The sequence below is a fragment of the Gadus chalcogrammus genome, chromosome 6, assembly GCF_026213295.1.
Source record: "Gadus chalcogrammus isolate NIFS_2021 chromosome 6, NIFS_Gcha_1.0, whole genome shotgun sequence".
NCBI lineage: Eukaryota > Metazoa > Chordata > Actinopteri > Gadiformes > Gadidae > Gadus > Gadus chalcogrammus.
The window spans coordinates 17358801-17384974 of record NC_079417.1 but is presented as its reverse complement, the minus strand read 5'-3'; the positions used below and the strand labels follow the sequence as shown (position 1 = coordinate 17384974).

General features: G+C 46.8%; 4 protein-coding genes across 8 annotated transcripts; 1 reads left to right on the top strand and 3 right to left on the bottom strand.

The window, feature by feature from the left end:
• On the top strand, positions 1–1387 carry LOC130384722 (homeobox protein Nkx-3.1-like). The gene is given in 3 exon segments (XM_056593046.1): positions 1–314; positions 457–768; positions 771–1387. Coding segments are annotated over 3 exon segments (573 nt in total). The 5' UTR covers positions 1–127; the 3' UTR covers positions 845–1387.
• A 5189-nt stretch (positions 1388–6576) lies between these two features.
• LOC130384658 (mitoferrin-1-like) lies at positions 6577–14982 on the bottom strand. Of its 3 annotated transcripts, none has more exons than XM_056592953.1 (5): positions 13740–14982; positions 12552–12754; positions 9144–9372; positions 8910–8966; positions 6577–8835 (listed from the first exon to the last, which is right to left on the bottom strand). In XM_056592953.1, the coding sequence occupies exons 1-5, from the start codon at positions 13783–13785 to the stop codon at positions 8306–8308; spliced, it is 1065 nt and encodes a 354-aa protein (XP_056448928.1). In that variant the 5' UTR covers positions 13786–14982; the 3' UTR covers positions 6577–8305. The 3 variants fall into 3 exon arrangements, with proteins under 3 accessions (XP_056448928.1, XP_056448929.1, XP_056448927.1); XM_056592954.1 differs by having other exon boundaries at positions 13666–13740; XM_056592952.1 differs by lacking the exon at positions 13740–14982 and having other exon boundaries at positions 12552–13659.
• Positions 14983–15659: 677 nt separating this feature from the next.
• On the bottom strand, positions 15660–21475 carry LOC130384419 (ectonucleoside triphosphate diphosphohydrolase 4-like). 3 transcript variants are annotated; one of them, XM_056592596.1, is made up of 13 exons: positions 21295–21475; positions 20868–21154; positions 20557–20754; positions 20268–20473; positions 19471–19621; positions 18854–18957; positions 18666–18725; positions 18372–18526; positions 17713–17879; positions 16914–17226; positions 16440–16525; positions 15980–16141; positions 15660–15900 (listed from the first exon to the last, which is right to left on the bottom strand). In XM_056592596.1, exons 2-13 carry the CDS (start codon positions 20873–20875, stop codon positions 15666–15668), a joined length of 1845 nt encoding a protein of 614 aa, XP_056448571.1. In that variant the 5' UTR covers positions 20876–21154; positions 21295–21475; the 3' UTR covers positions 15660–15665. The 3 variants fall into 3 exon arrangements, with proteins under 3 accessions (XP_056448571.1, XP_056448570.1, XP_056448572.1); XM_056592595.1 differs by having other exon boundaries at positions 20868–20995; XM_056592597.1 differs by having other exon boundaries at positions 18396–18526; positions 20868–20995.
• A 95-nt stretch (positions 21476–21570) lies between these two features.
• LOC130384421 (charged multivesicular body protein 7-like) lies at positions 21571–26140 on the bottom strand. Its single transcript, XM_056592598.1, has 10 exons — positions 25585–26140; positions 25315–25486; positions 25051–25236; positions 24634–24767; positions 23850–23898; positions 22907–23026; positions 22640–22738; positions 22505–22559; positions 22164–22406; positions 21571–22068 (listed from the first exon to the last, which is right to left on the bottom strand). The coding sequence occupies exons 1-10, from the start codon at positions 25845–25847 to the stop codon at positions 22031–22033; spliced, it is 1359 nt and encodes a 452-aa protein (XP_056448573.1). The 5' UTR covers positions 25848–26140; the 3' UTR covers positions 21571–22030.
• Positions 26141–26174: the final 34 nt, after the last annotated feature.

The window sequence follows — 26174 nt, the reverse complement described above, 5'->3', positions numbered from 1 at the left end:
TTTAGGCTCCAGGCACTTCGAGGGTACAGGACACAAGTCTCACTGACTTCAGCCCGAAGCACTGAGTACGAGGAGAAGGGATCCTAAGTAAGAAGTGTTCAATCTGTTGCTCGGGGGAACATCGGACATGTCTCACAGACCGCGACCGCTGACCTCCTTCCTCATAGAAGACATTCTTTCTACGGATGAAAGTTCACGTTTAAACAGGTCTACGCTTTGGACACAGAAGACAGACACGGGTCCACAGTGGGACAAATATCCCGGAGAAGTCTCCAAGCAACACTTTCAGCAGTCCTACCTCGGAGTGCGCAAAGGTAATTGAGTGCATTTTGTTGATGTGGTTCAGTGTGCAATGAGCATTGAGAGGTGTGCAATGAGCAGTGAGCGGTGTGCAGTGAGCCGACAGCGGTGAGCGGTGTGCAGTGATCGTTGGCTAATGAGACCTCTCGTTTACAGACGCGCAATGTCTAGAGTCCGACGACCTCGAGGAGGACAGCCGCTTCACCGCCGCGGGAAAACAGAAGCGCTCCCGCGCGGCGTTTTCGCATCTACAAGTCCTTGAACTTGAGAAGAAATTCAACCACCAGAAATACCTTTCAGCCCCGGAGAGGGCTCACCTGGCCACATGCCTGAGACTCACCGAGACCCAGGTGAAGATCTGGTTCCAGAACCGGAGATACAAGACTAAGAGGAAGCAGACTAAAGACTTCCAGCAGCCGGAGAGCTGCGGGGTGGAGGAGCAGGACATCCTCCGCTCCTCCGTGCTCAGCTCCTCTACCGGTCCTGTCTGTACCGACCTCTCCCCGGGGAGCTGGGCGGGCTGTGGGGGCCACCGTTCTGGTGATGATGGAAACATGCCCAGCACAGTCGTGAGCGCACTTAACGCATAGTTTCGGATATTGTGCGATAAAAAAACTTTTGATTGTTTTTAAGAACACCTCTATTTCGATTTTTTTTTTACATGATTTTATTAAAATCGATAGGAGAGAGGAAACGCTCTTTATCAAGAATGCATATTAACATAATCTGAACTTAATTACGAACATTGGCTACTTTCAGTGGTTCATCTCGGGTCCTCCTGATATACCATGGATACGGTACAGAGGGGTCGGAGGTAAAGCTCCATGTGTTACAGTTCACCAGCATTTGTAATATCATTTTATTTTATTTTATTATCTTTTTATTGGATTATGCTTCTCCTTTTCCCTCGACCGTTTGTCTCCAGTCTCCATAATTGTTCAATTAATATTGCGCCATATTTCTATTTATGGCATGGGAGCTGTTACAATGGCCTTATTTTATAACTGTTATAACTGCGGGAATTGAAAATGTCTAATAAAAATGAGAAGAGAGAAGTCTGAGTTCTCATAATTATGATACCATTATGAATAGACCAATATGGATCTATAATCTGCGTTATCATGTAATTCATTTCGTTGTTGTCATACATGTTATCATGATAGATCTTAATTTCAAACGATAAGCAATAGGGCCATATGTCTCACCTGAACTAATATATCTTCTTATTAAGCATCTCCCCAAGAGGGTTGAGGCTGAAGCTGCAGATATAGACACAACACGTATACACGTTACACATGGTCAAACATGTACATCGGTCTGGGCTGGCAGCTCTAACACTAAGGTTGTTTTTTTAGGTATTTTGAACTTTAATCGTGATTAACAAGAAAAAATGATTTAAACTTAAAAATGAGAGAAAAAATAAACTGTCTTTTAAGTGAATTATTAAGTTCTGAATCACAAACATGACCTGCTATGTGAACCGTTCGCCAAAGGTTGATTCTGCACAGTGTCAACGAACCCGATCCTCCATCCCCTGCACACACTCTAATTAACACGACGATACTCCTACATATATCATATGAACTATTATTTACTAATGAACCACTGGTCCCTCCCAGAGGACCACAGTGTTCTCACACTGCCTGGGTGTTTCAGTATTCTGTCCGTCTGACTGTCCACATCAGCCTGGGGACACATGATGACGTGACACATCTCCTATACTCTCTCCATCCAACACATTAGCCTGGGGAAACATGATGACGTGACACATCTCCTACTCTCCATCCAACACATTAGCCTGGGGACAAATGATGACGTAACACATCTCCTATACTCTCCATCCAACACATTAGCCTGGGGACACATGATGACGTGACACACCTTACTCTCCATCCAACACATTAGCCTGGGGACACATGATGATGTGACCCACCTTACTCTCCATCCAACACATCAGTCTGGGACACATGATGATGTGAAACATCTCTTATACTCCAACATGATTCAGAGCCTGCTGCTCTTCTTCAGGGGTGACACATGATGACATGACACACATCTGTTACTCGCCGCCCAGGTCATTTCAACTAGTGAATAGTGAATTAGTGAAGTGGACTCATCATGTGTTAGCTTCACTGACGTCCCCTGATGTGAACACACTATCACCACATATCATGTGTTAACAACGTATATAGATCTAGAGATAATAGTCATTTTTAAAAGATAATAGATAATAAACTCTGGCTCTGACTTTAGAAGACATCTTGACATTATTTGATGTATTATGCATGTGGGTCGATTATGAGACAATATCTACTTACATTATAGTACGTGTGTGTGTGTGTGTGTGTGTGTGTGTGTGTGTGTGTGTGTGTGGTGTGTGTGTGTGTGTGTGTGTGTGTGTGTGGTGTGTGTGTGTGTGTGTGTGTGTGTGTGTGTGTGTGTGTGTGTGTGTGTGTACAGACATGCAGGTTGGTCTGAGTCTGTCCTCCTCACGGCCCACCAGATAAGGTGCAGTTATGATTTGGCGCTGAACATATTTACAGAGGTCATGTTTACAGGAGCACCAGTGAAGTGTGAGCGGGGGGAGGGGTGATGGACGACAGATAAGGATGGAGCCATGATTGGCAGTGCGTCAGTAAACCTGTCCAACACGATGTGACTCAATGACCCCAGGACTGGGAGGCCTGTGTGAACAGCCTGTTTTTGATCCTTAATCTCCAGCCATGAACTCACTGAGCAGAACAAAACAACTCACTGGTTATTAACGTATTGCTTCAAGATTATCAATACAAATGGGGAAGCCTTTCGATGCAATAACTAGAATTCCAACCAAATGTTTATACCCTCTACAGTCAAAAAGTAAACTATAGTTTACAGAAGAGGTTGTAGGATTTCCAGCCAGAGGTTCTGTGTTCAGAGCCCAATATCTGCACTCTGACCTTCGTATGTCTTCTTCTGTAGGATGCCGACAGTGAAGGTGAACCCAGCTTCTCTAGTAGACAAGAGCAGAGACACAGAGACAGGGAGACAGAGTGACGGAGAGGGAGAGAGAGAGAGAGAGACAGAGAGAGAGAGAGAGAGAGAGAGAGAGAGAGAGAGAGAGAGAGAGAGAGAGAGAGAGAGAGAGAGAGAGGCGGCAGGCAGGCAGACAGAACAAACAGACAGACAGACAGACAGACAGACAGACAGACAGACAGACAGACAGACAGACAGACAGACAGACAGACAGACAGACAGACAGACAGACAGACAGACAGACAGACAGACAGGAACAGACAGACAGACAGACAGACAGACAGAGAGGGTGAGAGGGAGAGACAGACTGAGGGTCAGTATACTTGGTTTACCTCAGACTGCTGCTCAGTCACGCACATAGGACACGGACAAGTGTCAACTACATAGGCTCAAATCAAACTGTTGGGTGGCTGGTGTGCTTAACCATTCCCACCCACTCACTCAATCAGTTATTAACCCCATGACCATATATTTCAACTGAAATGCTTTTTGTAAACATTTCTGGATATATGTTATAAACTGCACTAGATCAAGTCTCTTCTGAAGAATTATAAACGTAAAACCAGGACAAAAATATCAACAAACAATCAAGGAACAAACAAAAGTAAATCTCAAAAAACATGTAAACCTTAAGAGGGCCGCTGTCAGCACCAGCAGCAGTAGAGGGGCTGATGGAGGCTTTCAGAGGTAAACAGGTAATTAGACTTGAAGAGAGAGAGGATAGGATCTGTTATGACGGCTCTGAGGGCCTGACGTTATCGTACGTCAGCTACAGTACATCAGATAAACCAAGCTGGGCTGAGCTGAGAGTGGGAGCTTTTGTCTGTCACACTGACACATTGTAATAATGCTTCCTTCCCCACGGGCTTGGAAGAGATACGGGGAAACACAGACGATGAGCACATTCCTCTGCCTTTCTGAATATCTCTCTCTCTCTCTCTCTCTCTCTCTCTCTCTCTCTCTCTCTCTCTCTCTCCTCTCTCTCTCCTCTCTCTCTCTCTCTCTCTCTGGTCTAACTGGTTTAGTGGTGGCCAGTGGGCCGGGGGACTGTGTGGTCGCAGGGCCATCCCACCCTGCTGTTTGGTAACAGACAGATGTTCAGTGGAGATGGGCGAGCTGAAGAAACCTCTGCTACAAAGAGACTTTTGTCGGGGCTCCAATGTGCCATGACACGCTAACAGCACTGAGTTGATATGACGGTTTGAAAAAGATGTGCATAACGGCCCGGATGTTATGACCCCTGCAGGACGAGTCGTAAACTTCCTCAGAGAGTGTAACTGGATCCCACATGTAGCAGCACTGGTACAGCGGTGGAGAGGAGACTATACAGACGCATCACAACCATCTCATCTCTCTCTCTCATCCTCTCCCTCTCCCCAAGAGTGTGTGTGTGTGTGTGTGTGTGTGTGTGTGTGTGTGTGTGTGTGTGTGTGTGTGTGTGTGTGTGTGTGTGTGTGTGTGTGTGTGTGTGTGTGTGTGTGTGTGTGAGAGTCTGTCTGTCTTTCTGTGTGTCTGGGTGTGTCTATGTGTGTGAGTCAGTGTGTGTGAGTCTGTTTGTGTGTGTGGTGGTCTGTCCACAACAGCCTGTTGTGTACCAATCTGTAATCTCCCATCACATGTATAGAGACATTTCAGCTGAGATTACGGCTGCTTCAGATAGGGACGTAGAAGAGGAGCTGATTATTGTACAGCTCAGATAAACAGCCTCGTGGAGGCAGGGGCCACACAGCCAAACACATAGGAGAAGGGGCCCCCAGAGGGCCTACGTGTCCAACAGCACGCCGCCGTATAATGGACGCATCCTTATGTAATTCTTTCTTTCTCAACTAGGCCTATATTACTACTTTCCATAAAAAAAATAAAAAATTGTTTCATCCATTAGTGCAAAACATTTTATATTTTTCAATTAATGTTAACGTTCATTTTAAATGTGGTTAAGTTACTAAAGGCAGGTATTTCCTCCTTGGTAGGAATTCATTCTTCTAGAAAGGGGATCACTTTATCTACAGTGCCCTCTGGTGGAATTGTTTGCTCATTGCATGGATCCATATTTAAAGGTTACAAATATTTCAGAAGGGAGATTGCTTTGTTCATAAACTAGTACATTTTGAGCTCATATGAATCTCCAAGACCAACACTTTGTTGGTCTTACAAGACGCACCAGTTGGAATGAGAGAAAAGCAATTTCGAAAAGAGGAGTAGATTAAGTATTTTATTTTAGCTCCAGTGTTGCATACTGTAGCAGCGACACATTCTTGTTTGATTCCAGACAGTCTTGCATTATAGATGGCACTCAAATCATTCCCATTTTTTGTTGTATGTGCGTATACAGCTTCAGGTAATTTACACAATTATAACCCTGCATAAGATGTCGATTGAACCTGCTGTTAAAACACGAAACAGCTATAGGCTACAATTCTAACAAATTCATTCTACCATTAAAAAAATGTAAATTTAATTGAAAACAAAAGAACATAATTCTGGTTGATTTAAATAAGTGTGGGCATTAGATTATGTTTATATATGTACATATATGCATCCCATAATTACATGTGTAAGAAGTTGGGACATGTCAAACTAATGTTCTCCCAAATACAATGTATTTTGGGCCTTTAGCTTTGGTGTATTCAAGTAGACATGTATTTTGTGGACCTATCAAATGTTACAAGAGAAGTATGTAAGAAATGTCTAAACTTTGATAACCCACCAAGTGTCTTGAGCAGAGGACATATTTAAGGGGCAATGATGGAGTGTTCCTTGTTTGCTGCGGAGTGGGTGGATGAGTGTGTCTGTAAAGGCGAATGTTTCTGGCTGTGTGGATGGTGTTTGTGTCCGTGTAGGGGAATGTTTCTGGTTGTTTGGATGGTGTCTGTCTGTAGGTGAATATTTCTGGTGGCGTGGATAGTGTTTGTGTCTATGTAGGTGAATGTTTCTGGTTGTGTGACAGTGGCTGTGTAAGTGAATGTTTCTCGTTGTGTGTCAGTGTCTGTAGGCGAATGTTTCTGGTTGTGTGGATGGTTTTAGTGTCTGTATAGGTGAATGTTTCTGGTTGTATGTCTCTGTAGGTAAATGTTTCTGGTTGTGTGGATGCGTGTTAGTGTCTGTATAGGTGAATGTTTATGGTTGTGTGTCAGTGTCTGTATAGGTGAATGTTTATGGTTGTGTGGATGGTGTGAGTGTCAGTTAGGTGAATGGTTCTGGCTGTGTGGATGGTGTTTTATGTCAGTATGGGTGAATGTTGTATGGTTGAGTAGATGGTGTATGTGTAGGCACAAGATGAACATGTTTTGTGTGCGCTGGGGGGCTAGTGTCAGAGTGGTGTCATAAAAATAAGGCCTGTTCAGCACGTTGACTGGGACTGTGATTAAGGGGTATAAAAAAAACCAAGGAATTTGATTGTATGAAATAACATTAATGACGTAATTATAACCCTAATATTTCTAGTCTCATATGTTACATTGTGCGTTAATCATTGAGTGCCGAGAAAAAAAAAAAAATCTCCGTCCCTCCAGGAGGATTGAAGCCTGAGGGACATACGGACCACCACGGTCAGCTAAACACTCAGGACGTAGAGGAGGCTAAATGGGGACCACGGAGGAAATCATGGACAGAATGAGATTAGGAATCTTCCTTCACAAAAGGTACGCCCCTTTAAATCACTTAACAATTTACACGTTAATTGTTACGATGGGGTTAACCTTTTTGAGGGGGTTGTGTTGGGAGGGGAATGGAGTGTAAATTGTAGAGCCTTGCCTACAAAGAGAGCACAGGACTGTGCCGCTGAATGCAGGAGTGGACGCAAGGCTGATTTAGTGACATCACAACCGTAGCCATACGCACACTGCCAAACAAAGGGTACGAATGCATAAGGGCGTGGCATGTAAGAAGTCTCACCCATGAACAATAGTTATCCTAGAAAGAGAGGATGGCAATAGATATACTTCACTTTGGACCCATGGCTTGGACCTGCATATCGACACACACACACACACACACACACACACACACACACACACACACACACACACACACACACACACACACACACACACACACACACACACACACACACACACACACACACACACACACACACACACACACACACGTTGTGCGTGATTGGAACAATGCAGTACTGCACCTAAAACAAGGCGATATGAGGACCGCTGCGGTCTACAGCTCTGTTTCTGAGAGAGTGCGTGCGGTGCTCTCAGAAAGACGAAAATATAATTTTCAGCTATTCATAATCCTGACAACAAGAGGACCACCGCTAACAATATCTGACCCCTCATTATGAGATCTGACACGTGTGGCATCAGGAGGGGCCCAATAGAAGAGTTTATCTCCATGTTCAAATGACAGCTACAGGAACCAGTAGGAAATATTGTAAAGACATAAAATGTTGACATGCCCTGTAAGAGCCTTTGGGAACAGAGAATAAAATAATGCCCCAAAAGCAGTTTGTTATAAAAACACTCAGAAGGAATGCAAGCAGAGAGCCCTGTGTTTGTTCCACACACATAAATACAAACGCCAGAAGAATGCAATGATAGTATAAATAAAAAGTTCCCATATTAGAACTATAAACACCCAAGTGAAGGCAAACAATCAATGCACACAATGAGCAGAAGTGACTTCTGTGAGCGTTGTGGAGGGAGGAGGTAAACAGACAAGAATAGGCCTTTCTCTCTCGCTTGGCTGCCTGCTCGCCTGACGCTCCTCTCTGAAGGGCCACTCACGAGCGCTCGGTGGGAACAGAAACAAAAAGAGTGAAGGTTGTGTAGGAAGTAGGTAGTGCCACGCAGTGTCACATTGCAAATCCTTTTCCTGGAAGGCCTTTGCAACAAGGCCCAGGAAAACCGGTAAGGCGCCGTCACTCAGGTTGCTCCACGCCGTCACACCGGACACGCCCGTCGTCCCACCGTCACGCTTGCCGCTCTCTGCTTCTCCCGCTCCGTTCTTTGGCATCCCTCGCGGCGGCTTCCTCCGGCTAGCGGGAGCCTTTGGACGCCTCTCGCTCCAGCTGCTGCTGGGTCATGAAGTACTTGAAGAACTCGTACACCGACCAGGCGATGGCCGTGGACGGCATCTGGTAGATGACGCGGGCCTGCACGCCTTTGAAGAAGGCCGCGGCACCGCCCAGCCGGTACACCGTCCTGAAGGCATTGGCCATGCCCGTCAGGTGCCCGCTGACGCGCATGGAGTCCAGCGCCGTGTTCTCCTGCGTGTTGAGCAGCGTCTTGCACACGTCCAGCGGCGTGGTGATGGCGGCCGACACGGCGCCGGCCAGCGCGCCCGCCGCCACGTGGCTGCCCGGGTTGTACTGGCGCTGGGGGTTGAGCCGCTCCTGCATCAGCTCGTAGGTGATGAAGTGCACGGCCTGGAAGGGGATGTTCATGGTGAGCTGCGTGCTGTAGCTGCGGTAGAAGGCCCCCGGGCCCTCGGCGCGCGTCATGGTCCGCACGCAGTCCCACAGGCCCCGGTACGGGGAGTTGTACATCTGCATCCTCTGCTTCACCACTGGAGGAGGACAGGGAGGGTCAGGGTACAGGGTCACAGGGGGCTCGATAAAGACGGGGTTCCTGAGGATTTACCTTCTGCAGGGTTCATGATGGCGTCGTGGAGGACAGTTGCTATGCTTCCTGCTAGACCTGTTGGTATTCAGAGGAGAAGCAACCGCTCAATCAACACGATCGTGCAAAAGGAAAGCCAGACATCATCCAAGAATTAACGAGACAGTCAAGGAAATTTGAGTGTCCTCAAAGCACTGGTTGGGGACCGGATCCCACTGTGCAGTCAGCTCAAAGAGGCGTTGGAACCGTACTGACCGTTAGCCAAGTGGCTGTTGCCCTTGCTCTGGAAGGTGTGGCTCAGGGAGTGCTTGGCCTGCTCGTAACAGGCGAAGTAGAGGGCGTGGGCGGGGCCGGCACCGAGCATGGTGATGTTCAGCCCCCTCAGCGGTCTGAACAGCCCCTCAGTCTGGATGATCCTCTTCAGGGCCTGGTAGACCCCACTGTACTGGGCCTTGGGATCTGGCTGCAGGCTCTGCATCCTGGTCTAGGGGAGACGAGGAGAAGATGGATGTCATTGCGTGTTCTTCCCAACAACGTGTGTCTTTAGTCCAACAAGGTTATACATGAGGTTATACAAACACAGTACAATGTTCAGGAGCTTGTAACACCTTCTATGCCAATTTCTAGTAGAGAATTACTAAATAAAGCGGTATGTTTTCTTACATCTAAATCTAATAAATCTAATTTACAGTACTGCTCAACTTTCTCGTGTTATTTGTGACCATATTTCCACATTTGCCATGTCGGCCCATTAGATAAATAGAGAGAGAGATTTCAAAAATAAATCCGTGTTGGTGCTCCCCTCCCCTTCCCCTGCCTGCAACAGCTTTTACATGGCGAGCATGAGTACTGCACACATCCTAGCTAGAGTCTCACACATCCTAGCTAGAGTCTCACACATCCTAGCTAGAGTACGGTTTAGATCTTCTGAGTATTGCTGAGGCCTTCTGACTGAGTACTGGTGAGACCTTCCGAGTACTGGTGAGACCTGAGTAATGGTGAGACCTCCTGAGTACTGGTGAGCCCTAAGTAATGGCGAAACCTTCTGAGTACTGGTGAGACCTTCTGACCCGAGTACTGATGAGACCTTCTGAGTACTGGTCAGAACTTCTGAGACTGGCGAGACCTTCTGACCTTCTAAGTACTTGTGGGACCTACTGTTGAGACTGAGTAGTTATCTGCATTGGCCATCGCATTTCTTTCGCCAATCTTATTTTATTTATATTTTTTACATATTTTTTCCCGGCATGATTACAGGCAGTTCAATGCATGTTCCTTTTTTAAATTGAGACTTGTAACCTTTTGTTATAATTTGTGTAATTTGAAGGAGCAAAAGCAGTTTCAGCTCCAAATATCGGCTCAAGAAAATCGGTATCAGTCTATCGGTCATTGGCTAAGGCTGATGAAAAAAATAATAATCTGTATCAGCCCTAAAAAAAAAACATATTGGTGAGTGAGTACTGATGAGCCCTTCTGACCCGAGTACTGGTGAGACCTTCTGACCTTCTGAATACTGGTGAGACCTACTGAGCCACAAGCTGAACACGATGGGATGGTTTCCGTCTCTGTTCTTTGTGCTTGAGCACAAGAAGCTTCTAATGTCAGGACCTCATTAAAGGACAGCTTCCACTGATATATGCTGGCCTCATGGAGAGGTTTTAGTCTCATTACCAACATTTTCTTTGTGACTGTTGATGATTCATCGTTCAGTAATAAAATGAGGCTAACAGGGTGTGTTGTTCTCAAAATGTCGAGAAGGACAGTAGAAACAATGGCCTGAAGGTAACAGACCTCTGGGCATCCTTCATCATATGCTAACGTGTGCCAATTACCTTTCTGGGGACACAATGAGCATAGAGGACTTTGGGTGATCTGATGTTGGCTATGATGGTCATTTTGTTATAGTTCACAGAGCCAAGTTATCTGGACGCACAAAGCGTGTTTGTTTTCGGAGGGAGACTGTGGGGCTGTATCCTCCCCTAAGCTTCCTCCCCGCTCTCTCAACTATGAAAGAGATTTAATTTCCTTTTCATACATAATAAAATGAAATAAAAGTGTTACTTATTACTTACGAGCGAAGCAAACAATATTTCATTATTGCACCAACACTTTTTATTGATTTGGAGTCTCTGAAATAGAAACCCAACAATGCAATCAATGAAGGCAATTGAACCACAACTTACTGATGGCACAGGCGCCCTGACAGTTGACTTATCAGTACTCCATCAATATCCAATTGTGTGCCCTCCCTCCTCTGCCCCCCGCTGATAAGCTCCCTGCTTCCTTAGTGGGAGCCAACACCCTTAGGTTCTTTGACATCACTCCCCTCACCTTATTTATGACCCGAGGACATCTTAGGATCACACACACTTTAGTTTAACCATTTGCAACAATAAATTAACCTTTAACTCAAGCGCCACAGTTTTAAGTTTAAAAAGTACAGTTCACATGTAAATGTACAACTCAAAGCCCAAAATGTATTTCTTTAGCAACTGTTTAAACATGAAACAACAATGTGGTAATTTGCATGTTGTATGCTAAACATACAGACGTCGGGCTACATGAAAAGTATATTTGCAATGCCAGAGTAGAACCAGTTATCTCATAAACTAGTACTACACTACATCAAATGCAAGCACTTCAAGGATGTTTAAGAGGTTTCCGTTGTGATAACTTGGGGTTGTAGTAGCGTTGAGGAGTATCATATTCACGTCATCGCATGGCTAACACACGACACTAGTCACTCTAATGACCGATCAAACCGGTTTAGGCATTCCAACATTTCCTCATAAAGAAGCTTCCCAGATGACGCGCCAGTAAGCTTCTTCCGATCGCTGAACCACAAACACGGGGCAGGAAACACTCACTCACTTGTTGAAAGCATAATAATAATAAAAACTCATAGGTTCGGTTGATGTGATAAAACTTGACTTAGAAGTCCGTGCTCTGTTATGCTGTCCGGGTCGTGGTGAATGAATGGGGAATATTAACTTTTAGAATAAGAAACTGGCTGAGGCATCTAACACATCCCTTGACCTTCACAGTGGTCAGCTGTAGTAACATTATAGAAGTCAAGTACAATGCTTTTACGACCAAGCAAAGTTGTAAAAATAAAAATAAATAAAAAAGATATCTAAAAGTAGATGACCCAATTGAAGGTTTGTTCGCATAGGAAGGAGGCAGATAGAATAAACGAAGCCATTGGCACTCATTAACCCCGACTAAACCCCTCCTGAGCGGGGATCAAGGTCGATGCTTCAACACATTCCTGTGGATCGGGTCCAAGTGGAGTCTGTTCCCCACGATCAGAAAGATGAGGTGTCAATACGGGATGTTTCATTCTGATCGGCGTCCGTCTGACTCAGTTCAATCAGATAACCCATCACTTCTCCCGTCTTGGGACCCCAGGACGGGACTGGGGCCACAGGGTCCCAGGACGGTCTGGGGTCTACTCGAGGGATCCATGCAACATGAAGAGCTCTGAATCAGCTCGACGCCTGGACTTGATGAAGGAGCTAACGTTAGCCATCCAGCTACACAGCCATGCACCGTGTGTGTCTGTGTGGGTATATCTGTGTGTGTGTGTGTGTGTGTGTGTATAAGGTCAGTGGGCAGGTCTGTGAGGACGCGTGAAGCCCCCCATAGCGTCTCCAGAGAGCCTACCTTGACCGAGTCCACGGGGTACATGACCGTGTGCTCCAGCACGCCCGCCACGGCCCCCGCTGTCATGTGGGTCGTCAACGAGACATGAGGCGGCAGGCTCTCGTAGTCCCCGTCCCCCTCGTCCTCTCGGCCCTCGTTCTCCGACATCTCCAGTGTGGCCACGCACGGTGGGCTCTTGACTCCATGCATGTGAGGGACCAGGGCTACAAGGAGTGTGCGCAAGATAAGACTCTTAAAACCGGCGGCGTGTATGACCACAACATCGCCACAGGAGTCCCAGCGCCTGTGCGACGTCAGCAGCATGCGTTTGGATCCTGGCTCTGTGGACCAATAGTAATCCGTGCTTCGAACAGCGAGGCGGGTCTTTGGACTCTGTTGTCCAATCGAAAGTTTGGCTTCTAAATGACCGTGGCCCTACCTGACAGTTCAATCGACTTTTCCAGCAGTGTATCTGTCCCTCCATCTATGGGTTCGACCACATACTGCAAATGGCACATGCATGACTCGGAAGATAAGTGGATTAAGTACACATATCGAGTAACATCTGCTTAATGGGGTTAGCAACACCCTACACACCCCCACCCAACCACACTAACACTGTCTCTCTCTGTGCTCGTGTGTCCCTGCAGCTCAGCCATTGTCTATTAATTTAGATCCATGATTGTGTGTTGACGAGCAATTTTCAATTAATCAATTAATCTATTGTGAGAATGACGTTTTTTTATACACAATCTTGGGTTGGTTGAATGACTGGAACACTTCATTCATCACAGATTCTTAATAATTTATCGGCCGTTTCTCTTGTTGCACGCTAGAAGTGTGCATTTCACCTTCAGATTAAATGGGGTTTTATTTTTAAACATAATCAAGATCCACCTTTTATTTCTTTCACTTCCGTTTTGGTTGATTAGTTGATAAACAATTGATTTCAGTGTTAGTTTTCTACATATTTGGATAGAAAACTGTCAAAACAAGATTGGTCAAACTTTATAAAAGCACTCAAATGACTCATGCGTTACGCGTCTGGGGTCTCGTTTCCCGAAACCACACAGTATTCATTATACAGCAGGTCAGCGTGTGCTTAACAAACTTAAACGTGTCCAATAACACTCACCCCATCTCATGCTACAGGTTAATCTCCCTTTGCATCAGATCTTTTGATAAGAAAGTGTTTATGATTAAGATTACCATCAATCACAAGGAAGACTTGACGCTGATCAAAAAACAGGAACATGAAATAACCATTTCCCGTCCCATGTGCAAAATAGATGTGCCGCTGAAACACCTTGCGCAAGCAGCCCTGCCTCAGCGGCTTGAAGATCCTGGGGGAAGCGTGGCAGTAACAGCCGCAACATGGCAACCGTTTTGTTCTCTGCAGAGAACATGCAGATGCAACGGTTCTTCTGATTGGCCAACGTGTCAGAACTCCATATACCAGGGCTTGATATGCTATTAGGATTGTCAGAGAAACAGTGAACCACCATACAACTCTGGCTGGGCTAGAGTGTCATTGCAGAGAGGCATACTACTCAATAAGGAGCTTTATTGAGCAAAGCAAATCCTACGCAACATCACACTCACTTCCTACTTGTAAAATGCAGCAACAGAACTTGGTACGATAAAACTTTTATTACTCCACTGAAATGCACAACACTTTCGTCCCCATCCTTGTAAACAGTGTAAAATACATATACATATATATATATACATATAAATATATATTTATACATACGTATATATATATACACCGATACAAGCATACATACATACACACACACTTTTGTTTACCATCAACTTGCGGCATTGAACTTCAGCTCCCTTGGACCTCCTGTAGATGACCTCTCTTGATTTACAAAAGACACCAAGAGAACAAGAGAAGTGATGCTCATTATTAGACGAGGTACAGTGATATGACAAGGGCAAATATTGCACTGTTTGAAGTTTTTAGAATCCCTGTCCTGCAATGGAAAGTAACGGCAGAACATAACTGCACAAAGAAACGCAAAAAAATAAATAGAAATCGCAGTCCCTAACATTCTGAAGAATTTCCTCTACTGCCCATATTTAATATGCTGTATTTGTGGCCTCAAGAAATAAAAATACATAAAATCCCGAAGAAGGTATGACAGACAGATGAATATTATCATAGTGATCATGCACCTTACAAGGCAAAAAGGCGAGTGCACCCAAAGAAATACACATCTCGTGTATTGTGTGCAATGCAGTCACTAAGCCGTCCTGTTGTAACGGATGCTCATGGAAACTGACTTCTACTGGTAACTTAATCACACGTGGGGCAAATAAAAGGCATTAAATAGCTCAATAAATTATCCCTTCCCAAAGTCAAATCCCAGATACCACTCCTTTCCCCCCCCCCCTATGCAGTGTCTCTAGTCCTTCTCAGTCTGGTCCAGGAAGCACAGAAGGAGCACGATGGAGGTCTGTGTGCCTCTCTCCATGTTGGGCGGGGTCTCTCTCCATGTTGGGCGGGGTCTCTCTCCATGGGGGGCGGGGTCTCTTTCCATGGCGGGGGCGGGGTCTCTCTCCATGGGGGGGGCGGGGTCTCTCTCCATGGGGGGCGGGGTCTCTTTCCATGGGGGGGGCGGGGTCTCTTTCCATGGGGGGGCGGGGTCTCTTTCCATGGGGGGGGCGGGGTCTCTCTCCATGGGGGGCGGGGTCTCTTTCCATGGGGGGGGCGGGGTCTCTCTCCATGGGGGGGGCGGGGTCTCTCTCCATGGGGGGCGGGGTCTCTCTCCATGGGGGGGGCAGGGTCTCTCTCCATGGGGGGGCAGGGTCTCTCTCCATGGGGGGGGGCGGGGTGTCTCTCCATGGGGGGGACGGTGGTCTCTCTCCATGGGGGGGCGGGGTCTCTCTCCATGGGGGGCGGGGTCTCTCTCCATGGGGGGGCGGGGTCTCTCTCCATGGGGGGCGGGGTCTCTGTCCATGGGGGTGGGGTCTCTCTCCATGGTGGGCGGGGTCTCTCTCCATGGGGGGCGGGGTCTCTCTCCATGGGGGGCGGGGTCATAAGGAGCAGCATCATGATGGAGGTGCTGGAGAAGGATGGGTCTGACATGCGAGCGAAGACGTCGATGTTCCAGGGGGGGGGGGAGGGGTTCAGAGTGTGATGGGGAGGGGGGTCGAGAGGAGGCCCTCCTCCAGCCAGGTGACAGAGGACGGCATACGGCGTTCCCCCCCGCGCCGGTGGATGCGGCGAAGGCGCAGCACGTAGAGCGCGATGGACAGCAGCACCACCATGAAGCAGGCCAGGAACAGGTAGTGGTTGTTGAACAGCGAGAAGCCGTGGCGCCAGTGGGAGTGGACCGCCTTCAGCCCCTCCTGCTGGATGTCCCTACGAGGCACCGAGAGCGCGTTATAAGCCTAGCACTCAGCCAGAAACAAGGCCATGAGGACAGAGGACCACGCCTTACCTTAGGGGCAGGAAGCGGGTCCGGTAGAGGATGGCTCCCAGAGTCCACTGCACCTCTTTGTCGTAGACAAGGAGGGCCGTCTTCAGGTTTTTATATTCTGCCGGGAAGGAGAATCCCGAGTGGAAAACCTCATGCATCCATGCAGATTTAAAACACTGGTACCTGCGCAGAGTGATGGAACACAGAGACAAACCATGCAGATTAAAACACTGGTCCCTGCGCTGGAAGTGATGGAATACACAGACAAACCAAAAGGTAGATAAAAATTGCATTACGCTGTTGTGGCTGCTGCCAAGGAAAACGTTAAAAAGCCATTCAACCGATGTATTTAAAGAGCTACACTCATCCCTACAGCACTTAAAAGGTCAGCATAACCTAAAACCTGTTTTTTATTGTACAACTGGCAAAAATTAAGTTGTGCTAGGCTTAGACTGAGTTTCCAGTTCCTTGCTTGACCTACTTCAGTCGGTGAAGGTCTGCGTGCGATGCGTAGAGGCCGTGGTCGAAGCGCTCCTTCAAGGTTTTCCACTGCGTTGCACAGTAACTCTGGGGAACACAAACCAGTTCAGTCCAGCAGGTCCCACAACAACATCACAGCATCACTAAAGGGACCCTGTCCTAGGCTCAGTGGAAAGAGCTTGGCAATCACAGCGTGATTAGAAATGTACGTGAACACGTATGTACACACACAATGTATTGTGTCAACGTCAAATGGCATCAATTCTTTTCTTACTGGCATTCACTTATTTCCCGTGCAAAATTATAAAGAAAATGCCCTCATCGCCACTAATAACAGCTGGGAGCTAGCGTCCACCAGTCTGATGTTGTGTTGGCTGATAAGACGCTTAGCCTTCACAGTAATGAGCCTCTAGGGTCGGGGTGAGCGTGCTCATCTGAGACGCGGTGCAAACAACACTCTGCCTCCTCCTCCTACCCGGGCGGCCTGGGCGTAGCGGCTGGCGTTGTAGTCCCCTCCCATGCGCAGCACGTCCTCCGTGCAGTAGTAGAACTCGGAGAAGCCGTAGAACTGGCTGTTGCCATAGTCGATGGCGGGCTGGTAGACGCCGTTGAGCGAGGTGTGGCTCTCCTCGGTGCGGTTGAGGAACGGCTGGAGAAGCAGCCGGCAGCGGTCGAAGTCCCCGGTGCCCCGGAGGTGCAGCGCACCCACCTGGTCCTGCAGGTGGGAGGGGAGGCACGGGTCCAGCAGGGGGGACTCGGCCGTCTCCCCGGCATGCTGGTCCAGGAGCCTGGGGGGGGGGACGGGGGGACACACACATGTCACGTAATATAATAATGGACGCATGAAGGACGGAATCGGTCTGCAGATTAACCATGGTCATCGGCCTTCACTCAAAGTCACTTTGTTGTGCCGATTCTCCCAGAGAGCTTTGTGTGCCACGTATTTAAACAAGGGAAATATGGTACTTTGATCTCTGTGATAAGACATTTTGTGAGGTACTTGACGTGTACTAGACCAAACAAACATTCATTTTTAAAAGACATAAGTGCAGTGTTGTTTAGCCTTGAGAAGGCGTCTTCACGCTAAACGCCCTCCGGAATGACAGAGATTTCGACAAATGGTATTGGTGATATTACATCCAGAGAAAGTAAGATGCATTTTGTTGAACCCATACGAGAAATAAGGCTGTCCCGTTGGAAATGAGAGGTATAGAAAAAAAAAAAGTAGTAAAATAAAGAAAGTAGGTAGGCTGTTGATCCAAAGCGGTTCTCACTTGTTTTTGGTAGCGGTGCTCTGAGCCAGGCTCTCCTCGTAGCGCCCGCGCGCCGCGTTGCCCCCGAAGCCCAGGAAGGTGGAGACGTAGACGCGGTAGACGTGCTCTGTGCGGTGGGCGTCGCAGCCAAGGTTGAACTCCGCCAGGAGGTTCTTGGCGACCTCCTCCTAGACGGCACAGCGGACATCAGCGGCAGAAACACACGCTGACCTGAGCACTACTAAGTACAAGTCAACTACACAATGTCAGATTCATGTGTGGCTCAACTATCAATCAACAGGATGTGGTGGAAAAAACTAGAATTTGCAATGCGAAAAATGCTTTCAACACAATAAACACGACTACAACAGAACCATTTCAGATTTCTTTGTATTTTTCCAGCACGGAACATTATGTACGTTTCAAGTTGGTTCTCAGTAAGTTCCATGTGTTGGACTTTGTATCCGGCTATGAATGGATGCAGACGGCTTACAGCAGGCCATCAATAGAGTTGAATGGAGAACACGTCACCATCATCACAGGCCAAAATAAAGGATGCAAACCGGTTGAACCGGGTAAAGACAGGAGGTGGGAGGGAGGGAAGGAGACAACGAGAAGGGTAAGTGGCAAAGAAATCAGAGAGCGGGGGATAAAACTGAATTGGTTTGGTGGATAATAACCTGTTGTGGAGAAGCAAAGCTTACGGTTTTGGGCACTTCGTACGCTATCTGCGTGGACACGCCCCCCATATCGAGGACGCCTGCTGTTCTCTTTCTCACCAGCGCCTCCTGTTGGTCGCCTCCTGGGAGCTGCACCTCCACTACGGCCTGGCCGTCTGGAGGAACACAAGCAGCACGTTAGCATAGGCATCAGACTGGCCATGACACGTCACACAGAAGATCTCCATCACCTTCTTCCTGTCTTCAGAAGAGAACCATTCAACACTAGAGGAAGACAACGTGAAAAACGTTTACCGTTGTGGACATGGTTAAACCTTCCCAGTACAAAGTTTATTCCGATCCATGCGTAGACACCTGGAATGAAAGAGAAAAGGTTAGTAATCAGAATTTAATCCTTTTATATTTGAAACCTTATTGTGTTGACGAGAATACTACTCTTAGTGTCTGCAACTTCTCCCGGTAGGTGAATCCCGTTTGCTTACCTTCCTGCTTGCCAGAGATGACCTCCACATGGGAGTCAGAGAAGAGGAAGTTGAAGTGGACAGGGATGTCTGTCCGCAGATCCTCCAAAATAGCTTCTTGTTGACTAAAATAACAAAATCAAACCAGAAACACCATTGAGCAGGCTTTGATGTTGAGGTCAGCAACATTCGGCTGCAGGCTCGGCAACTCAGACTGTTTACAATTGTTGTGTGATGCTAGAGAAACAGTATATCTTCTATTTTAAGGTGATCATTTGGCACTATAATTTGTAATGATCAAAAACCAAGTGCAGTGTAACCAAACTGTAGGATCATATTAGGTCATATTGTTTTACTTTAAGTAGAGCCTTTCACTTAAAAGACACATAAAGCTGAAGCGAATAAAAACATCGAGCTTGGATCAGGCATCGTGCGCAGAGCGTGCAGACGCAGAGATGTGTTGTGGTAGGCATACGATTGGTTACCAGGCGCCAATATCAATGCCTGTTCTATTTTGAATTAATTAAACCAATGCCTTCTGAGCAAGCTCGCTTAATCAATGATTTTTGAATGAGGAGTTACTTTTCAAGGCAGTAATAAACCGCCACCCCTGAGACGCCAGTGGGCCTGCATCATACCTCTCAGGCAGGAGCCTCATGCCAGCGGTGCACAGGATGTACAGGGGCGTCTCCTGGTGCTTGTTCTTGGGGATGTGTTGGGCTGCAAAGCTCAGCAGGGGGTAGATGTAGTCACTAGACTTCTCTGGTGATGTGGCCAATTCAGAGATCCCTAAAAGCAAAAGAGGTCCACATTAGAGATGTCCACTGCACAACAATGTTAACATCAGCCACAGAGGTTCAGGTTTAAGGAAACCTTGGTCGAACCAGGTGTGAATGGACCAGTTAAAGCTTCTATAACAAGTGAGTTAACCAGTGAGTTCAATTCAATTCCATTTTATTTGTATAGCCCATAACAGTCTCAAAGGACTTAACAGGCCAAATATTTACGACATATTTGAAGCTAACTAGTCAGCTTCATGATTAAAGGGTTGAAAGTTTAAGGACACATTTTCTTGCTATAGGAAATCCGTCATAAACCTATTACAATTATGACAACAATATTGTCAACATTAATACAACAACGGAAATTCATCATATGGTTGTGATGATAGAAGAGCTTTAAAAGGTTTCAGTGTTCACCTAGATCAGCCTTAGAATTGTGCAGCATCTTGACCTAGCTAGCTTTGATTGTTTACTGGGAATGGGTTAACCAAGCGATTGCTAGTGCTTGACACTTGGTTCGATGAACATCCTGACTGTACCAACTGCGATATATAGTTTCTCTTTCTGCAGATAAATGTACTTATTGTGAGTCGCTTTGGATAAAAGCGTCTGCTAAATGCACCAAATGTAAATTGTGAGTGTGTAGGACTCGCCTGGCTTTATCTTCATCACCACCGGCTTGCGGTGCTGGTCCCTCATCTGCCTGATGTCCAGGAGCTCGTGGGGGTTCCCGTTGTGGCGCGGCCAGCAGTACACAAACACCCGGGAGCCGCTGCTGCCGCAGTCCACCACTAAGCCATAGTTCAGTGTGGGGTTGCTCGTGTCCGTCGCCTCCACGTTTGTGACTCGAGCCAAGTGTCTTCAGAGGACCAAAACAAACAATTTGTTACGTGCTTCGGTCAAACAGGAAGTGGAGTGGTTACAGAGTTCGACCATGCGTACCTGTGGAAGTGGCTTTCCTCTTTAGTCCAAATGGTGTGTCCCTTTCCAATAAAGAACATCAGGTACAGCAGTCCCACCAGGCACAAAACCAGGCCAAGTAAGAGCAGCTGTCTGAAGGAAGGCTGTAAGATCCGTGGAAGTACATGGGACGAAAGGCTGAAATGCCAGGAGGCTGGGAACAGGCAGGAGATGCTGATCCTGTCGAACACAGAAGGAAGGCGGTTGTGTTGAGTCAAGGAAAGCTACATCTATGCGGAGTGTGAACATCAATGTGACAGTCATGAACCAGGGGCTGCCCTCATAATACACACCTTCCCATGACGACGGATGGTGTTATTATTTAATATAGAGCGATGTGTGAGCAGCTGACTGTAGCGGCGAGTGTCGACTCGGTCCAGATAACCTTCTCTGTTTCTTCATCGCCAGCCATGATCCGGACCTGATGACAATGACAGTCTGGTCAGTGAGACTCAGGTCATCGGGGTCTGGACGGACAGGTCCTTGGGGTCTGGACGGACAGACCTCAGCTCTCAGGAGGAGATGAGATGTTATACGTCATGCGTAAACATGAACTCCTGGAGCGGCTAGTGCTAACTAGCTACGGGAAAATAACAGGGATTTGACACGTGGAACAAACCATTTATAAGAATAAACGAGGCTGGTAGACATCACATCCCAAAATAGTATTGAACGGTTGTCTCTTTCTTTGCCCTCATTGATGAGTTAAACTCAGCTTACCTGGACAGCCAGATGCTAGCAGTGAGCCTTCTGCTCTTCCGTCGCAGTTCTCCGCTGTGTGACGTGGCGCATGCGCTGTGTCGGGTGGGTTCGATTTGCCACCCGGTGTTAACCAACACAGGTATACTAGGCGGTGCCGGTCCTCAGATTCATATCTTAGACAAACATTGCATTTGCTGTGTTGTGAAATATGACTATAGCCACTTTTTAAATACAAATCTAAATGAGAAGTGCAGTACAAATATTAAATAGTTAAGTACTGTTAGAGAAAAATGTTTAAAATATTTTTATTTCTATTGGCAATCAAAACCTAAATTGGCATGAAATGTATCTTTATTTTAAGGTATATCTGAATTTATGAAGGCCACTTACAATACAAAAGTACTGTTCATACAATATTGCAGACAGTATATCACAGAAAATATCACTTAAATGCTATTACTTTTTATGCATGGAAACCTTGTCCATGCTGAAAATGAATGGGAAACATTATAACAGGTTCACTATTCAAAACAAGTCACTTAAAACCCCATGATGGAATAATACCATATTCAGTTCAGTGATCAAAGTGCCACAGTGTTTGTATTTAAACTTAACATCCATTGAACCCTTAATTTCAGCTTGTGGTAATTTTTTGAGGACTCAGCAATGGCATTTTTTTAAGAGAATAAAATAACTGCTTATAGTTGACTGAGAGACTTGTTGAAACTCTCTCAACGTGTTTCAACATGGTTCCTCACAGCGCCGGCTCCAGCCTCTTCTTCTGTCCTAAGTCTGAAGAGAAGGGGGAACGGAGAAGATACGCATTACAACGGACGAATCAGAGGACAGATTCGCAGGGAGTAGAACTAGAAGGGACCGCAACAAACCTGAGTCTCTGAGGGTTAAACGATTCAGCTCTTCCTCCAGCTGCTGGTCGCTGATGTTGAAGGTATTGGTCGGTACGTCGGGCAGGGAGGCCAGCAGGGAGCTACCTCCCTGGGCCGTCTCCCTGGGCGGTACCAGGGGGTTGTGGGGCACCTCCGGCAGGACGCCCGGGAGGCGGTCCGTCATCTCGTCAGCGTCCTCCATCAGGGCTTTGAGCTCTTCCTCCAACTCGTCCACATTTTCGTCTGCCAACACATATTTATGTTAATTATCTCTAATTACTCACGCAACAGCAGAAATGAGTCACGACACAATATATCTTGTGTTGTAATAAACCATGCACCTGAAGTGGCCACGCCCGCTAAAGTCTGGTTCACGTCCTCTTGAACATCGCACAGCTGGTGAAAGACACACATGTTAGTATGGCATTGTGAATAGAGACAAAGACAAACACCAATAACTGAAATCTCAAAGCTACCTCCTGGATTTGATCCACGAGGCTCTCTGCCCCTTCCACTGTGACGTCTTTCAATGCCAGTCGCAGGGCGGCCACCCCAGTCTGATACGCCTGCATAACCTTCAGGTCACCAGCACATTGACATGCAAAGACATGAGCACAGTGGAACATACGTATAATAGCATTTATCCAAACCGCTGAACGCTGAGGTCACCCTGGAGAGAAATACTGCCACTCAAAACAGTTCATCACCCACAATAACATTGTTATTAACCTTCCACTGCTTACCAGTTTATCGGTCTGTGATTGGGCGATTCTGTCCAGTATACCTCGAATGGTCTCAAGTTGGGCAAACAGGTTGTCCGCTCTCTTTTCAACCCTCTTGCGTCCCCTCAGACATCTCAAGGCCTGTGAAATACATTACATTTTATTAACAGGGAATGAGAAAAACCCTTGCTCTGGCCCAGGCTCTGCGGGTCAGTGTCTAGTGTTGGTTGCTTAAGTGACACTCGGCTAAGCATTAATTTTCCCTGAGCCAATCATCACCTTGCGATAAATTCAACATCTATCCCTGGCTGCATTATGTAACACATGGTGATTGAGCCTATGGCTCACTGATGGGAGCTCCTGCCTTTGCAGTATTATGAATGGTAGGAACTGGGTGTCGGTGGGGACACTACCCCGTTGTGCCAGAGAGGGAGGGCGGTGCTACCGCAATAGACTCGCTGTTCAACCAGCTGGTGTGGGTAGTGATGGATTGTTTTTTTGCTAAAGAAAATCTTGTCGATTGCGTATATATAGCCTCCCAGCCCTGAAAACAGCTCAGACAGAGGAAACCATTTACTCATAAAGAGAAACTAAAAAGGAAATTCTGGTTGATTTTCAGGATGCAATAAGTGTGTGCGTCTGTGTGTGTGTGTGTGTGTGTGTGTGTGTGTGTGTGTGTGTGTGTGTGTGTGTGTGTGTGTGTGTGTGTGTGTGTGTGTGTGTGTGTGTGTGAGTGTGTGTGTGTGTGTGTGTGTGTGTGTGTCTCTCTGTGTGTGTATCTCTGTGTGTGCATGCGTGTGTGTGTCTATCTCTGTGTGTGTATCTCTGTGTGTGCATGTGTGTGCGTGTGTGTGTGTGTGTGTGTGTGTGTGTGTGTGTGTGTGTGTGTGTGTGTGTGTGTGTGTGTGTGTGTGTGTGTGTGTGTGTGTGTGTGTGTGTGTGTGTGTGTGTGTGTGTGTGTAACCTGAGATTTCTTCCTGTCCCGCAGGAGCATCCTCGCTTCCTCTCTGCACCTGCAGATAAATCACACGTCCTAGCGTTAGCAGGACATTAGAGATGACCACCTGACCTTGGACAGGAAGCACAGTACAGTGTGCTTCACCCCCCATGCCAACAGTCTGACCCCAGCAATAAGTCAAGCAGCTGTTTGCTGAGGCCCTGAATCCAGCAGAGTGCTTTGGTTAAGTGATACCACAGAGCATTGGCTTTGAGGCTCTGCACCGATGTGGTGACATCTCTATTCCATGGTCTAAACAATTTCCTAAAATATTGCTTTGCTGCAGAACATCCGTTTTCCTTCCTAATGGCGCTTTCAGAAAGACAGCAGCCCAATCTCCCCCCAGCAGTTATAGTGCAGTTATAGTGTTATCTTGCTGTGTTCCATACAGCAAGAAAACGGCTCAAACCATCCCTTATGGAATAGACTCAGGACACTAGGTAGGTACGCCTTCACACTCGTATAGAATAGAATCAGTTAAAAAAAAAACGAAACTGATAAACCCATTGGGCCACATGTACGTATTGTGTGTAATAGTATGTATAAAGTGTATATAAAGCATGTTGTATGTTTATTGTGTATTTGTAAGTATAATGTGTGTTTGTATGTATAATGTATATTTATATGTATAAAGTGTATTTCTATGTAAAATGTGTATTTGTATGTATAATGTGCATTGTATTTGTATGTTTGGATAATTTGTCTTTGTATTTGTATCTGTTTTTGTATGGATAAAGTGTATGTCCCGTACTTGTCTGCCTCCAGGCCGAGGACTTTGATTCGTTCCCCCAGCAGGTTCTCGCTGCACTGAAGCTGGTAGATCCCAACATCCACGTCGCTCACAGGGGAAACCCGGCACTGCCCTGGCCGGGAAAACTTCACTATCTATTAGGACGGGAAAAACAAGGAAAACTACACTCTCTGTTTGGACGAAAACAAGGAAAATTCACTCTGTTAAGACGGCAAAGCAAGGAACACTTCTCCATCTGTTAGGACGATAAAACAAGGAAAACTTCACTATCTTTTAGGTCAACAAAACAAGGAAAACTTCACTATCTGTTAGGTCAACCAAACAAGGAAAACTTCACTATCTGTTAGGACGTCAAAACAAGGAAAACTTCAATATCTGTTATTTGTATAAACTTTGCCCTGCTAACACAACCCTTACCTTCTCCCCCTCGTGCACTGAGACAGTACACCTCTTCTCCCTCTGCAGCTGCAGCAGAGCCAGGCACAGGGAGCTCTCTCCAGGGCAGACCTCAGAACAGAGCTCGCTCAGCTCCTGGAAGGACAGGAGCGAGCGGCCGGAGAAGGCACTGCTCCTGTAGGCTTCCAGCAGGTCCGCTGCCTTCTCCTGGAAGGTGGAACCCGTGACATTACTCACAGTGTCGCACAGAATGTACATTGATTTCGAAGAATTGAGTCAACATACCTTTACTAGCTCTATCACAACAAAAGACTCATCCTGTGATACCAGGCTACTCCCTAGAAGGGTGGAGAAGGTCCATTTCAGAGGCTTCACCAGTAGAACCCCGACACCCCAGGACAGCCAGCCTGAGTCTACATTGGCAGCGAACTCAGACTCTCTCTGCAGCTTCCCACACCTGAGAGGTCAAACAAACGCGATGAGAACCCGTGCAGTGACAGTAACAGTGACACAAGAGCTTTGGATGACAACATGCCCCATTGGTGAGATGGTTACCTGGCCATGCTCTGGATGACCGTGGTCAAGCCCAGCGGCAGCCGTCCGTTCCTCTTGAAAGCTGCGTCGAGTTCCTTCAGGCTCAGACTCACGGCTCCGTGCGTCCTGCAAGTCTGCAGGACCAGCGAGGTCCAGAATTCCATCTTACTGTCCCAGTCGGAGGGTTGGACCTCTCGGTTCTCCTTGAAGTCGGAGAACAAGAAGTTCATCCGTTCCTCGTCCTCCCAGTCATCTGGAAAAACTGTTTTCTTAGTGTGCTCCATGCTATGAACCGAACCCTGAAATCCGAAACGATAACCCTAAGTTTGTTGTGCCATATGACTACAGGAGCTAAAGGGATATTGAGAGTCTATAGAGATATCGTCAGAGCTGGTTCGATGAATGGCGACAGTCAAAACATTACGTCGATTTCAAAAGATCTGCCTAGTTGACTGGCAGCTGAATAAGGATTACTATTATTAATATAACGTGGAAAGACACACACTTCGCTCTGATTAATGCGAGCTTCACCTTAAACAACAACCACCGATTGCTTGGTTTGAAACACCGAAGCGTATAGGCGGGCGGGCGGAGGTTAAATGCACCGCCTC